General features: G+C 47.8%; 1 protein-coding gene across 1 annotated transcript in view; it reads left to right on the top strand.

Annotated features, from left to right (window-relative positions):
• The first annotated feature begins 11169 nt into the window (after window positions 1-11169).
• Window positions 11170-16254, top strand: part of ddr1 (discoidin domain receptor tyrosine kinase 1) — a 40839-nt gene continuing 35754 nt past the window's right edge. Inside the window, exon 1 of the mRNA XM_038992723.1 lies at window positions 11170-11327. Coding sequence (XP_038848651.1) covers window positions 11170-11327 — 158 coding nt within the window. The remainder of the gene's footprint in view (window positions 11328-16254) is intronic.

Raw genomic sequence — 16254 nt, 5'->3', positions numbered from 1 at the left:
CTGTTGATAATGCTGGCAATATGGATGTTGCCATCAAGAGGCTACACATCCTAAAAATAGGATGCTTTGCAAACACCTTGAATCTGGCAGCGCAGAAAATCTACAAAATGACTTCCATTGATAAATGGGCTCCCCGAATCAGAGCAGTGGCCGTGTGGTTCAAGAGATCCTCGATGTCCAAAAGCAGCAGCTCCTTGGTAAGAAGCCAGTTCAATTTATTAAAGTATTATTTTGAAATTCCCACATTTAACTATTTAATTCAATATTCAAGTGTGCGGTAATTAAATGTATGTTGTTTTTTGTTGTTTCAGGCCTTCCGCAACACTCACTCATCCTTGATGTCAAGACCAGATGGAACGCTATCTAATGAGAGAGAGATTCATGGAGCAGTTTCCAGCGATCCAAGCAGCAGCCTTGGACCCACGACTGTGAAAAGCAATGACCAAGGACAACATGGACCGTCTGAAGGACGAGGACTTCCATAAGGCTGGAGTTTGTCCAGCTCATGAGAATATTTTATACATCCACACTGTGTGTGTCATGTGAATAGAATGCCACCTGTGGACAGATCATACCCATCCTCCACAAACTGGAAGAGCACTTCACTGTGAAGCATGAAGATACAACGTTGGTGGCAACCATCAAAGAGAAGGTGTGGGAGAACCTCTCTGAGCGCTATCAGGATGAGGACATCCCAGCCTTCCTGCATGAGGCCACAGCAATAGGCCCCAGATTTAAAGGGAGCCCGGTGAGTGATGCCATCTGCGACAGGCGGAGGGAGGCAAGTGCTGAGGCCAATGTGACAGGAGCAACACCAGGGCTGTCAGAGGAGCCGGAGCAGACAGGCACAGAGCACCAGCAACAGGAGGAGGAGTCTGAAGGAGAAGGAGAGGAAATGGAGGAGACAGTCCCTCCATTGTACAAAACAAGGAGTGCCTTGGAGGAGCTGTTCTCAGAGGAGGACAGGGAGTTGAGGTTGACGATCCAACAGGACACCTCGTCCCTCACCCTCAGCGAGTGTGTTGACCTAGAGGTCGAGCTCTACAAAGGCCTGCCTCCCATCCCCATAGCTGAAGATCATGTGATGTGGGAGAAGAGAGCTTCTCTGCCCCTCCTCACAAACATTGCAACAAGCTACCTCTGTGCTCAAGCCTCCTCCACCCCTGGCGAGAGGGTATTTTCTACTGCAGGGAACACAATAACCCAGGAGAGGTCCCGACTTCTGCCAGAGAAGGAAAATATGTTGATCTTTCTCCAGGAGAACTGCTAAGAACTGTTAGTCCTTTTGTAGCCTACCTGCATGCCCCACCCGTGTTGCTCTATACCACTGTATTTTCTTTTGCAGGAAAATATTGTTTATTTCATTTGTTTTACATTTCCATCATCACAACATTAGTCTATAATAGCAATGTTTTGAACAAATCACTGTTTCTTTTGCTGTAAATAATTGTTTATTTTATTTATTTGACATTTCAGAAAATAAAGCAGTGTTAATTCTGTTCTTAATTTGTTTCGTTTTTTTTTCTCGTAACAAATAACAAAAATAACCGATAAGAATACCGTTAAAGTACCGGATCGATAAGCAGTATCGGTAAGAGTAGTAATACATTAAAATCTTAACGATACCCATCCCTATATCTAAGTTTGGCTTTTTAATGAAACAAAAAATCAACAGTTATTTCTGCTTGTTAAAGTTAGCCTGCTAACTCATTGATCCTACGTTGTAGTATACCCCTGATGTGTCAAGACCTCACAAACAGATCTGGGACCAGGCTATCACTGACTCACAGACAAAACAACAAAACCATCTGCTCTCGTTCAGGAAAGCCTTCGACTGCCGCCTTGTTTCCCCGGCTGACGCCACTGAACACTGTAAGTGCTTGGAAGGTTAAAAGGTGTTTCCATCTATCCAGGACTCACCGGATGGTTGTGCCTCAGTGACTCCCTCTACTTCCTCTACTGGGTCTGACGGAAACCCAGAACAAAGACCTCTCTACTCTCTAACCTCCCCAGTGGAAGGGTTACTATTACTCCTGTCTGACTGACTGGCTGACTGGGGAGAGAAACGGTCTGTCTGTCTTACTGACTGGCTGGGGAGAGAAACAGTCAGTCTAACTGACTGGCTGACTGCGGAGAGAAACGGTCTGTCGGTCTTACTGACTGGCTGACTGGGGAGAGAAACAGTCTCTGTGGCTGTTGTGTTCATGGACTCCACACAGAGAAGACAGAACACAGAGAATATAATAGATTTAGAATCAGCTCCTTGTTCTACCCCAGGCCCAAACTCAACCCCTTAGAATTAGACTGAGTGGAACGAACATTCCAACTCAAAGTTGGGCTTGATACCATCAACTCATATAGTATGGCAAACTCTCATAGTATGGCCCAACTTGAATGGGTGTTTTAATGGGCACTATTGATCTTAGCAGTTACCAGACAATCACATTATACACTGAACAAAAATATAAATTCAACATGTAACAATTTCAAAGATTTTACTGAGTTACAGTTCATATAAGGAAATCAGTCAATTGAAATGTATAAATTAGGCCCTAATCTATGGATTTCACATGACTGGGAATACAGATATGCATCTGTCGGTCACAGATACCTTTTAAAAAAGGTAGGGGCGTGGATCAGAAAACCAGTACGTTTCTGGTGTGACCACCATTTGCCTCATGCAGTGCGACACATCTTCTTCGCATAGAGTTGATCAGGCTGTGGATTGTGGCCTGTGGAATGTTGTCCCACTCCTCTTCAATGGCTGTGCGAAGTTGCTGGATATGGGCAGAAACTTGAACACGCTGTTGTACAAGTCGATCCAGAGCATCCCAAACATGCTCAATGGGTGACATGTATGAGTATACAGGCCTTGGAAGAACTGGGACATTTTCAGCTTCCAGGAATTGTGTACAGATCCTTGCGACATGGGGGTTCATCCATGAAGAGCACACTTCTCCAGCGTGCCAGTGGCCATCAAAGGTGAGCATTTGCACACAAGTCGATTACGACGGAAAACTGCAGTCAGGTCAAGACCCTGGTGAAGATGACGAGTATGGAGGGGAGCTTCCCTGAGACGGTTTCTGACAGTTTGTGCTGAAATTCTTTGGTTTGCAAACTCAGTTTCATCAGTCCAGGTGGCTCGACACAGATTTTATTTAGTACATTTTATTTAACTAGACAAGTCAGTTAAAAACAAATATTTATTTACAATGACGGCCTACACCGGCCAAACCGGGACAACTCTGGGCAAATTGTGTGCCGCCCTATGGGCCTCCCAATCACGGCCGATTGTGATACAGCCTGGATTCGAACCAGGGAATCTGTAGTGACGCCTCAAGCACTGAGATGCAGTGCCTTAGACCGCTGCGCCACTCGGGAGCCCTGGGTTGGATGATCCCGCAAGTGAAGGAGCCAGATGTGGAGGTACTTGGTATGCGTGGTTACACGTGGTCTGCGGTTGTGAGGCTGATTGGATGTACTGCCAAATTCTCTAAAACAACGTTGGAAGTGGCTTATGGTAGAGAAATTAACATGAAATTCTCTTGCAACAGCTCTGATGGACATTCCTGCAGTCAGCATGCCAAATGCACGCTCCCTTAAAACTTGAGACATCTGTGGCATTGTGTTGTGTGACAAAACTGCACATTTTAGAGAGGCCTTTTATTGTCCCCAGCACAAGGTGCACCTGTGTAATGATCATGCTGTTTAATCAGCTTCTTGATATGCCACACCTGTCAGGTGGATGGATTATTGTGGCAAAGGAGAAATGCTCACTAACAGGGATGTAAACAAATTTGTGCACAAAATTTAAGAGATACGCTTTTTGTGCGTATAGAAAATGTCTGGGATCTTTTATTTAAGCTCGTTAAACATGGGATAAACACTTTACATGTTGCGTTTATATATTTTTTCAGTATAGTTTGGAATGCAAATTACAATGTGATTGTCATGAGACATTGCAGTGCCAAAAGGAATCCAAACTCTTTTGTCAAACTTTTTCTGAAGCATACTTTTTTATAAGAGCCTTTCTTCTCCCTCACTCATTCCCTCCTTCCTTCACTCTCTCTGTCTGTTTTATTGTTGTGTGGTGGGACAGCTGTTCATAACCATTCATTAGCAGTGGATTAGTCTGCACAAATCATGTGAGTGGAGGGAGATGGCAGTGGGATAGGGAGATGGATGGTTAGCTAAACACTATGTGCTCCGCCTCGCTTCCCTCGCTAGCTTCTCCTTAAACACTGCGGCTTGTTTTTCCACTTCCTCAAAAACACTTGACTGTCTATGCCAAACATAATCTTGGTTTTGGTTAGTGGGGATTTCATTTGGTTGTATTTTCTTCAGAACCTAAGGTTTGTGTTTCCATCCAGTTTTGTGGTCGCTGGTCAGTAAAAGTATTTTATCTGTTGTAACATTTGTCAAGTACATTGTTATTGATTGTGACAGGGATCATTTTCGTTTACGATGTGGAGTGGTTACCGTGGTGACTGTGTAGGATTGTTGACATAGTGGACAGGCCACTGGAGGAAGATTCTCAGCTCTGGTTCTGCATGCTTAGAGTTACTGGAATCCTGTAAGAGACATATTTCAACATGGTGTCATCTGGCAAAGCAGACACACACTGCTTCACTCGTTTGGAAGGCTTGGGTGTTTTCACAAAACAAGCTGTCTACTCTCTCGCCCTCTCTGAACACTTGCACCCTGTATCTGTTGCCTAGCGCCTGTCTCTTGTTCTGGACAGCTGCACTGGCTGGCTATCCCTGAAATCTCCTCTGTGCCACACACACACACACACACACTCTTTCTACTATGTCATCCATGTCATCTGGACCGCTCCTTCGTTCCATCCTTCTCTTCCATTCTCTATGCCTACAATTACACTTTTCACTTGTCTTCATACCTCCCTTCATTCCCTCCCTCTGTCCATCACACTGTCGCTCCCCTTCCTCTGTGTCCCTACAGCTGTGTGTCAGCTGTCGGTCTGTGCCAGTGAAGTCAGAGCTGAAGCCGAAACACAGAGGGCCCACAGGAACCCCAGGCCACCCCTCTACACCCCCTCCCCTACCAGCTGTCTCCCCCTCCCTGCCCCCGTCACCCCCAATCATTAACCATCCACCAGTAAAACTACTGGACAAGCCCTTTTGTGTTTCATAGATGGGTAACTACAGCACCCTATCCATCCTATCAGGCCCCAGTCTAACTACTACAGCACCCTATCAGGCCCCAGTCTAACTACTACAGCACCCTATCAGGCCACAGTCTAACTACTACAACACCCTATCAGGCCCCAGTCTAACTACTACAGCACCCTATCCATCCTATCAGGCCCCAGTCTAACTACTACAGCACCCTATCAGGCCACAGTCTAACTACTACAGCACCCTATCAGGCCCCAGTCTAACTACTACAGCACCCTATCCATCCTATCAGGCCCCAGTCTAACTACTACAGCACCCTATCAGGCCACAGTCTAACTACTACAGCACCCTATCAGGCCACAGTCTAACTACTACAGCACCCTACCAGGCCACAGTCTAACTACTACAGCACCCTATCAGGCCCCAGTCTAACTACTACAGCACCCTATCAGGCCCCAGTCTAACTACTACAGCACCCTATCAGGCCCCAGTCTTACTACTACAGCACCCTATCAGGCCACAGTCTAACTACTACAACACCCTATCAGGCCCCAGTCTTACTACTACAGCACCCTATCAGGCCACAGTCTAACTACTACAGCACCCTATCAGGCCACAGTCTAACTACTACAGCACCCTATCAGGCCCCAGTCTAACTACTACAGCACCCTATCAGGCCCCAGTCTTACTACTACAGCACCCTATCAGGCCACAGTCTAACTACTACAACACCCTATCAGGCCCCAGTCTAACTACTACAGCACCCTATCAGGCCCCAGTCTAACTACTACAGCACCCTATCAGGCCCCAGTCTTACTACTACAGCACCCTATCAGGCCCCAGTCTTACTACTACAGCACCCTATCCACCCTATCAGGCCCCAGTCTAACTACTACAACACCCTATCCATCCTATCAGGCCCCAGTCTAACCACTACAACACCCTATCAGGCCCCAGTCTAACTACTACAGCACCCTATCAGGCCCCAGTCTTACTACTACCGCACCCTATCCACCCTATCAGGCCCCAGTCTCACTACTACAGCACCCTATCAGGCCCAATCTAACTACTACAGCACCCTATAGCACCCTATTCACCCTATCTGGCCCCAGTCTAACTACCACAGAACCATATCAGGCCCCAGTCTAACTACTACAGCACCCTATCAGGCCCCAGTCTTACTACTACAGCACCCTATCCACCCTATCAGGCCCCAGTCTAACTACTACAGCACCCTATCCACCATATCAGCCCCCAGTCTAACTACTACAGCACCCTATCAGGCCCAGTCTAACTACTACAGCACCCTACAGCACCCTATCCACCATATCAGGCCCCAGTCTAACTACTACAGCACCCTATCCACCATATCAGGCCCCTGTCTTACAGCTACAGCACCCAGAGAAACAGTGTTTAGAAAGGAGCTCTGAAATCCACTTTTTCATGCTTGGGCTACTTCTGTGTCTGATACATGCCTAACTACAACCATAGAAGTAGAATGAATTAGAACTTGAATTAATTATATTTCTATGACTACACCACCCATAGAAATCGTGTTTAGAATGAGGCTCTGAAATCCACTTTTTAATGTTCCACCATTTGTAGGACCAAGGATTGATTGTCTGTCCCGTCCGTCTGTCCGTCTGTCCGTCTGTCCGTCTGTCCGTCTGTCTGTCTGTCTGTCTCTGTCTGTCTCTGTCTGTCTGTCTGTCGCTTAGCCCATCTACTTGTAGTGTTGATACACAGACTGAACTGTCAATCATCTCAAATATATCTGTTACCTTCCTCTATTTCTCTGTCTATCTGTCCTTTTCTGGCTATGTGTTCTGATGAATAATCTACATGTATTTACTACTGTCTTTCTCAATCTCGAAACATCCCTGCTGTTATGTTTAAGCCAATTAGGGCTTGAGGAGGAGTTTGCAATAAGGGAGTTGGAAATTACATTATTTACATTTCGAACGCTGAAGGACTAAGTAATGCTGGCTAGGCTAATTATACCACCTTCGATTGGTTCATTGTGCAACAACAACAGATCTAAACCAAGCCAATGGTGTCTGTGTTGTGGTGCCACTAGTCAATCAATCAATCAAATGTATTTATAAAGCCCTTTTTACATCAGCCGATGTCACAAAGTGCTATACAGAAACCCAGCCTGAAACCCCAAACAGCAAGCAATGCAGATGTAGAAGCACGGTGGCTAGGGAAAACTCCCTAGAAAGGCAGGAACTTAGGAAGAAACCTAGAGAGGAACCCGGCTCTGAGGGGTGGAGATTATAACAGAACATGGCGAAGATCTTCAAACGTTCATAGATGACCAGCAGGGTCAAATAATAATAATCACAGTGGTTGTAGAGGGTGCAACAGGTCAGCACCTCAGGAGTAAATGTCAGTTGGCTTTTCATAGCCGATCATTCAGAGTTAGACAGCAGGTGCAGTAGAGAGAGAGTCGAAAACAGCAGGTCCGGGACAAGCTAGCACGTCCGGTGAACAGGTCAGGTTTCCATAGCCGCAAGTAGAACAGTTAAAACCGGAGCAGCAGCACGACCAGGTGGACTGGGAACAGCAAGGAGTCATCAGGCCAGGTAGTCTTGAGGCATGGTCCTAGGGCTCAGGTCCTCCGAGAGAAGAGAGAGAGAGAGAGAATTAGAGGGAGCATGCTTACATTCACACAGGACACTGGATAAGACAGGAGAAATACTCCAGATATAACAGACTGACCCTAGCACCACGACACAAACTATTGCAGCATAAATACTGGAGGCTGAGACAGGAGGGGTCGGGAGACACTGGCCCCGTCCGACGATACCCCCGGACAGGGCCAACCAGGCAGGATATAACCCCACCCACTGGTCTGTTGTGTTGAATTGAGTTATTTGTATCTACTAGACACACAGTGTGGATGTGTAGAGGATCTACTACTGTATCTACTAGACACACAGTGTGGTTGTGTAGAGGATCTACTACTGTATCTACTAGACACACAGTGTGGATGTGTAGAGGATCTACTACTGTATCTACTAGACACACAGTGTGGATGTGTAGAGGATCTACTACTGTATCTACTAGACACACAGTGTGGATGTGTAGAGGATCTACTACTGTATCTACTAGACACACAGTGTGGATGTGTAGAGGATCTACTACTGTATCTACTAGACACACAGTGTGGATGTGTAGAGGATCTACTACTGTATCTACTAGACTGACATTTAGACAGAAACCCATCCACACAGATTATCACCTCTCATTCTTCCTACTCTCTCGTATTCTGTCTTTCATGATACAAAATAAATGATTAATGCATTCTGAAATCTTCTAATCCTTCCTCTCTCTCTCTCTCTCCCTCTCTCTCTCTCTCTCTCTCTCAGGTATGCCTGTGGTTGTCAGCGTGTCTCCGGACAGGTAACCGGGTGTGTTGCTGGTGCCATGGCAACTCCAGAGCTGCGTCTGTTGCCTGTCATCGTGGTTACCATCGTCCTGGTGGCGTTGTCGGCTGCGGATGACCATGAGTGGCACTTTAAACCAGGTAAGAGGTCAAAGGTCAGATGTTAGACAGGAAGTGGCTATTTAAGGGCAAGGTCAAATCAGATCCCTAGAATATGATTGGTCGTTATTGTTGAAGAGAATGGGTTCTCAATAACCTACCTAGTTAAAGCCAAGGTAGATAGTAGAGGGACTAGGGATTGATGATCGTTGACCAATCGGCCAGGTTTAATACAATTTGAGTCACACCAAGGGAAAAAACTATGATCAGAACAGATGTGTTTTACCTTCCATTCAAGATCTCACAGGCACCCCCTCAGAAATGTCAGACAATTCCATCTCGGCCTCACCTATTGCCCTATCCTCCTCCTCCATCCCTCGCCCTCTCTGCCCCTCTCTTGTCTACATTCTCCTCACATTCTTGGATGTGTGCCTTAAGTCTGTCCATCAGCTATCAGCAGCCAATCCTGTTTCAGGTCCATGTCTCCTAGGCAGCCTTGTGTAACAGGAGAGAGATGGTAGCAGGGCGATAGAGCCTCGGGTATTCAACCTCACTAATGTACAGGCTGCTCATCAACCTGTCAATCATACAAAGAGAGAGAGGGGAGTGAGGGAAGGAAGGAGAGAGGGGAGGAGAGGGATAGAGAGAGAGTAGAGAAAATTAAACTCCACAAGGTGAAACCAGAGCTGCCGTTTTCTGTCACCTCCAGGGTATCAGCAGACAATGAATTATCTGTCTCACGCACATGCACACACACAGTTGTCATCTGATTTGATCCATATGGTTATTATTTCCACACCGTTGCTGTGGTGATGCAACAACAAGTCTTTTATAGGAAGAAATACCCGGGATATTAGTAGCGGGATATGAACTGATATGAAGAGTGAATAAAGGAAGGGAAACACCCACCATGTGTGTGAAAGGGGGAGAAAGAGAGGGAGAGAGTGGGCAGAAAGCCAGTGGAGACAGAGAGGGAGAGAGTGGGAAGAAAGCCAGTGGAGACAGAGGGCAATAACAGAGAGGGGAGTAAAAAGAGAGATGGAGAGGCCTGGAGAGAGAGTTTTATTGGCAGCTTGGTAATGATGTAATGAAACAGGCCTGTGTGTGTGTGTGTGTGTGTGTGTGTGTGTGTGTGTGTGTGTGTGTGTGTGTGTGTGTGTGTGTGTGTGTGTGTGTGTGTGTGTGTGTCTCAGAGGGTTTATCTTCCAACCCCACATTCCTATCCACTGACTCACTTGACAGCAACTGAGTTAGAACTTCCCCCCTTATCACCCCCCCCCCCCCCCCCCCCCCCACACCCTCATATCACTGACAGCATCATTATCAGCCCCCACGTCCTCATATCACTGACAGCATCATTATCAGCCCCCACGTCCTCATATCACTGACAGCATCATTATCCACGCCTCCATATCACTGACAGCATCAGTTATCCACGCCCCAATATTACTGACAGCATCAGTTATCCCCCCCACCTCCATATCACTGACAGCATCAGCTATCCACGCCCCAATATTACTGACAGCATCAGTTATCCCCCCCACCTCCATATCACTGACAGCATCAATTATCCACGCCCCCCCCACTAGCTCAACCCCATTATCCCCTCTCATTTTCCATCACCATCACCACCCCTCCCCCACTCCAGTTAGTAGCACCATCCTGTCTCCCCCACACCCTTTCATATCATCTGGCGCACCACCACCACTCACTGTGACTAGTTCTCTGCCCCCCATTTGGTCATGTCTGACCCTGCAGTGAAGTCATGGCAGGTAGCTAAGTCGTTGGATAGTGCCTGGTTGATATATGCCTGTGGGACTGTTGTCTGGGCTGATATTTGAACCGGTTAGAGCAGAGCTGTCCATTTCATCTGTTAACTGTCTGTCCTATGTCCTCCTCTTCCCCTCTTTCACTCCACTTCCACCTTCTCCTCTTCTTTCTCCTCCTCCTCTAGTCCTGTGCTCACCTCACCTCATCTGCCTGTTAAAGTAAAAGAAATAGAGAATGATACCTCTTCAGGGTTATAAGCTAATAGAAGAATATCTGTTTGTAATGAACTTGGCAGCTCCTATTCTTCAATATTCATCCTATTAGATGATTAATTAACATTGACTGTACGTGTTTCTTCCTGAGTGACTAGAAGAGAAATAAGATGTGACAAGGACATTATTGGATGAGCTCCACTACGCGGTCTGAGGATGTGTCCCAAATGGCACCCTATTCCCTATAGAACGCATTGCTTTTGACCAGACCCTGGAGTAGGGTGCCATGTGGGAAAGATAGAGAAGGAAAAATATGAATTATTATTCACATAATAATTCATATTTCCTGTTGCTGCAGGATTATTTTCCTTCTGTGAGAAACTGGTCAAATTAAGATCCTACATCTGTACATGTAGCTATCATGTTACTCCTGATGTATGATAGTAGAATGTATGATAGTAGAATGCTCTATTCTGTCCTCTAGTCTCTGTATGACAGGCATGATGAATTATATTATGTAGTCTCTATCTCATTCTTGCCCCCCGCGCCCCCCCCTCTGTCTATGTCTCCCTTTCTCACACGAACACACATACACACACACGGCCACATCCATGCAGCTCAGTGTCGTTATGCCCTGGGGATGGAGGATGGCACCATCCCTGACTCTGACATCACGGCTTCCAGTGCCTGGTCAGACTCTACTGAGGCCAAACACGGCAGGTACGTATGTCGGTGTGTGTGTGTGTGTGTTATTGCATACGTTCCAAAGGGAAAAAGCCCAGCAGCTGGCCTGTATAGCTCTGTGTCAGCTGTTATAGTAGCTGATAGCTGATCTCTGTGGAGGAGAAGTGTTTCTGGTTTCCATGATTCTAAGACTCTGCGACCTTTGACATATTTGGGTCCTTTGTACCTCAATGCTTGACTGTGGAGAGTGCAAATAGAGTATTCAAAATGTGTGTGAGTGCCTGTGTGTGAGTGAGTGCCTGTGTGTGTGAGTGAGTGCCTGTGTGTGTGAGTGAGTGCCTGTGTGTGTGAGTGCCTGTGTGTGTGAGTGAGTGCCTGTGTGTGTGAGTGAGTGCCTGTGTGTGTGAGTGAGTGCCTGTGTGTGTGAGTGAGTGCCTGTGTGTGTGAGTGAGTGCCTGTGTGTGTGAGTGAGTGCCTGTGTGTGTGAGTGAGTGCCTGTGTGTGTGAGTGAGTGCCTGTGTGTGTGAGTGAGTGCCTGTGTGTGTGAGTGAGTGCCTGTGTGTGTGAGTGAGTGCCTGTGTGTGTGAGTGAGTGCCTGTGTGTGTGAGTGAGTGCCTGTGTGTGTGAGTGAGTGCCTGTGTGTGTGAGTGAGTGCCTGTGTGTGTGAGTGAGTGCCTGTGTGTGTGAGTGAGTGCCTGTGTGTGTGAGTGAGTGCCTGTGTGTGTGAGTGAGTGCCTGTGTGTGTGAGTGAGTGCCTGTGTGTGTGAGTGAGTGCCTGTGTGTGAGTGAGTGCCTGTGTGTGAGTGAGTGCCTGTGTGTGAGTGAGTGCCTGTGTGTGAGTGAGTGCCTGTGTGTGTGTGAGTGCCTGTGTGTGTGTGAGTGCCTGTGTGTAGTGTGTGTGTGTGTAGTGTGTGTGTGTGTGTGTGTGTGTGTGTGTGCAATTACATGATCTCTATTCATGTCTGGTTCTGGGTCTGTATCTCTCTACCGTTGACTATGTCTGTCATCTGTTGTCACCATGTTTAAATCACACAGGAGAAGACTATTAGATTACAATACAAGGCTGTGGCCAGCGTGTCTCTTTATAGCACATTAGGTCATGATATTACATTACCAGCCTATATGTTAAACAAGGCAGATTGACATGGTCTATTACTAGACATCCACAGTGTGTGTGAGTGTGTGTGTGTGTATGTGAGTGTGCCTCAGTTTCCATGTCTCTCTTAGCCTGCCGTGTCTGGGCTGGGTCTGCTGGCTGACTCTCAGTTCATGTGGAGGTGATAAGCCCCAACCCCTTAAAGAGACACCACAGACAGACGGACGGACGGACGGACGGGGAAGAGAGAGAGAGACGGACGGGGAAGAGAGAGAAGAGAGAGGGACGGGGAAGAGAGAGAAGAGAGAGGGACGGGGAAGAGAGAGAAGAGAGAGGGACGGGGAAGAGAGAGAAGAGAGAGGGACGGGGAAGAGAGAGAAGAGAGAGGGACGGGGAAGAGAGAGAAGAGAGAGGGACGGGAAGAGAGAGAAGAGAGAGGGACGGGGAAGAGAGAGGGACGGGGAAGAGAGAGAGAGAGGGAGGGATCGGGGAGAGAGAGAGGAGGGAGAAGTAGGGAAAATGGGCGCCACTGTGATGGAGGGGGAGATTGAAAGAGGGATGGAACGAGGGAGGGAGGAAGCCTGGTGTGTGATCTTAGGGAGATGCTCATTGATATTGTCTGAAAGCAGTTGGATGACAGCATGTTAGATGGAGGGAAGAAGAGAGGGAGGAAGGGAATTTAGAGAGAAGGAGGAAGGGATAGAGTACTTGACTGGTCTGAGAGTGAGAAAGAGAGAGCGGGAATAGAGAGTGATGGAGGGGGGATAGAGTACTTGACTGGTCTGAGAGTGAGAAAGAGAGAGAGGGAATAGAGAGTGATGGAGGGGGGATAGAGTACTTGGCTGGTCTGAGAGTGAGAAAGAGAGAGCGGGAATAGAGAGTGATGGAGGGGGGATAGAGTACTTGGCTGGTCTGAGAGTGAGAAAGAGAGAGAGGGAATAGAGAGTGATGGAGGGGGGATAGAGTACTTGGCTGGTCTGAGAGTGAGAAAGAGAGAGCGGGAATAGAGAGTGATGGAGGGGGGATAGAGTACTTGGCTGGTCTGAGAGTGAGAAAGAGAGAGAGGGAATAGAGAGTGATGGAGGGGGGATAGAGTACTTGGCTGGTCTGAGAGTGAGAAAGAGAGAGAGGGAATAGAGAGTGATGGAGGGGGGATAGAGTACTTGGCTGGTCTGAGAGTGAGAAAGAGAGAGAGGGAATAGAGAGTGATGGAGGGGGGATAGAGTACTTGGCTGGTCTGAGAGTGAGAAAGAGAGAGAGGGAATAGAGAGTGATGGAGGGGGATAGAGTACTTGGCTGGTCTGAGAGTGAGAAAGAGAGAGAGGGAATAGAGAGTGATGGAGGGGGGATAGAGTACTTGGCTGGTCTGAGAGTGAGAAAGAGAGAGCGGGAATAGAGAGTGATGGAGGGGGGATAGAGTACTTGGCTGGTCTGAGAGTGAGAAAGAGAGAGAGGGAATAGAGAGTGATGGAGGGGGGATAGAGTACTTGGCTGGTCTGAGAGTGAGAAAGAGAGAGAGGGAATAGAGAGTGATGGAGGGGGGATAGAGTACTTGGCTGGTCTGAGAGTGAGAAAGAGAGAGCGGGAATAGAGAGTGATGGAGGGGGGATAGAGTACTTGGCTGGTCTGAGAGTGAGAAAGAGAGAGAGGGAATAGAGAGTGATGGAGGGGGGATAGAGTACTTGGCTGGTCTGAGAGTGAGAAAGAGAGAGAGGGAATAGAGAGTGATGGAGGGGGGATAGAGTACTTGGCTGGTCTGAGAGTGAGAAAGAGAGAGAGAGAGGGAATAGAGAGTGATGGAGGGGGGATAGAGTACTTGGCTGGTCTGAGAGTGAGAAAGAGAGAGCGGGAATAGAGAGTGATGGAGGGGGGATAGAGTACTTGGCTGGTCTGAGAGTGAGAAAGAGAGAGAGGGAATAGAGAGTGATGGAGGGGGGATAGAGTACTTGGCTGGTCTGAGAGTGAGAAAGAGAGAGAGGGAATAGAGAGTGATGGAGGGGGGATAGAGTACTTGGCTGGTCTGAGAGTGAGAAAGAGAGAGAGGGAATAGAGAGTGATGGAGGGGGGATAGAGTACTTGGCTGGTCTGAGAGTGAGAAAGAGAGAGCGGGAATAGAGAGTGATGGAGGGGGGATAGAGTACTTGGCTGGTCTGAGAGTGAGAAAGAGAGAGAGGGAATAGAGAGTGATGGAGGGGGGATAGAGTACTTGGCTGGTCTGAGAGTGAGAAAGAGAGAGCGGGAATAGAGAGTGATGGAGGGGGGATAGAGTACTTGGCTGTTCTGAGAGTGAGAAAGAGAGAGAGGGAATAGAGAGTGATGGAGGGGGGATAGAGTACTTGGCTGGTCTGAGAGTGAGAAAGAGAGAGCGGGAATAGAGAGTGATGGAGGGGGGATAGAGTACTTGGCTGTTCTGAGAGTGAGAAAGAGAGAGAGGGAATAGAGAGTGATGGAGGGGGGATAGAGTACTTGGCTGGTCTGAGAGTGAGAAAGAGAGAGAGGGAATAGAGAGTGATGGAGGGGGGATAGAGTACTTGGCTGGTCTGAGAGTGAGAAAGAGAGAGAGGGAATAGAGAGTGATGGAGGGGGGATAGAGTACTTGGCTGGTCTGAGAGTGAGAAAGAGAGAGCGGGAATAGAGAGTGATGGAGGGGGGATAGAGTACTTGGCTGGTCTGAGAGTGAGAAAGAGAGAGAGGGAATAGAGAGTGATGGAGGGGGGATAGAGTACTTGGCTGGTCTGAGAGTGAGAAAGAGAGAGAGGGAATAGAGAGTGATGGAGGGGGGATAGAGTACTTGGCTGGTCTGAGAGTGAGAAAGAGAGAGAGGGAATAGAGAGTGATGGAGGGGGGATAGAGTACTTGGCTGGTCTGAGAGTGAGAAAGAGAGAGAGGGAATAGAGAGTGATGGAGGGGGGATAGAGGGGAATAGAGGACTTGGCTGGTCTGAGAGTTAGAAAGAGAGAGAGGGAATAGAGAGTGATGGAATAGAGAGTGATGCAGGGGGGGGTGGAGGGGGATAGAGGACTTGGCTGGTCTGAGAGTGAGAAAGAGAGAGAGGGAATAGAGAGTGATGGAGGGGGGAATAGAGAGGGGAATAGAGGACTTGGCTGGTCTGAGAGGGAATAGAGAGTGATGGAGGGGGGAATAGAGGGGGATAGAGGACTTGGCTGGTCTGAGAGTGAGAAAGAGAGAGAGGGAATAGATTGATGGAGGGGGGATAGAGGGGGGAATAGAGGACTTGGCTGGTCTGAGAGGGAATAGAGTGATTGAGGGGGAATAGAGGACATGGCTGGTCTGAGAGGGAATAGAGTGATTGAGGGGGAATAGAGGACTTGGCTGGTCTGAGAGGGAATAGAGTGATTGAGGGGGAATAGAGGACATGTCTGGTCTGAGAGGGAATAGAGTGATTGAGGGGGAATAGAGGGGGGGGGATAGAGGACTTGGACAGTTTGTCTCCTTTTGCACGTCAGTGATCTGTCATATGAATCATTTTGGCTGATGTAGGATGGAGAGGCCTGGTTTGTCTCTCTCTCTCTCTCCCTTTCTTCATCTATCCACCCCTCCCTCGTATCTAATGTACTGTATGATGCAGTGAGGCCTGGCTCTATCCCCAACTATCTCTCCTCCCTCCATCAGTGTCAATGACCTAGTGTTCTGAATGGTAGGTTGACCTCAGTGGGATCGCGATCAACTGTAGTATAACTTTATTATCATTCGATTCAACAATGTTGACAGGAAGAACTGTGTCTTGGTGTTAGGGCTGGTCTTTATATGGTCCAGGTTTGGTTTGCTTCATGTGGACCAGTTCTCAGTGTGAATTGATCCTAATGCCAGCGACTAAGTGGTTGTACTGTGGTCTGTTTGTTGTGA

Source organism: Salvelinus namaycush, chromosome 5 (genome assembly GCF_016432855.1).
Source record: "Salvelinus namaycush isolate Seneca chromosome 5, SaNama_1.0, whole genome shotgun sequence".
Taxonomy (NCBI): domain Eukaryota; kingdom Metazoa; phylum Chordata; class Actinopteri; order Salmoniformes; family Salmonidae; genus Salvelinus; species Salvelinus namaycush.
Note: the sequence above shows the minus strand (reverse complement) of the source record. Positions and strands in the feature narration are given on the sequence as shown.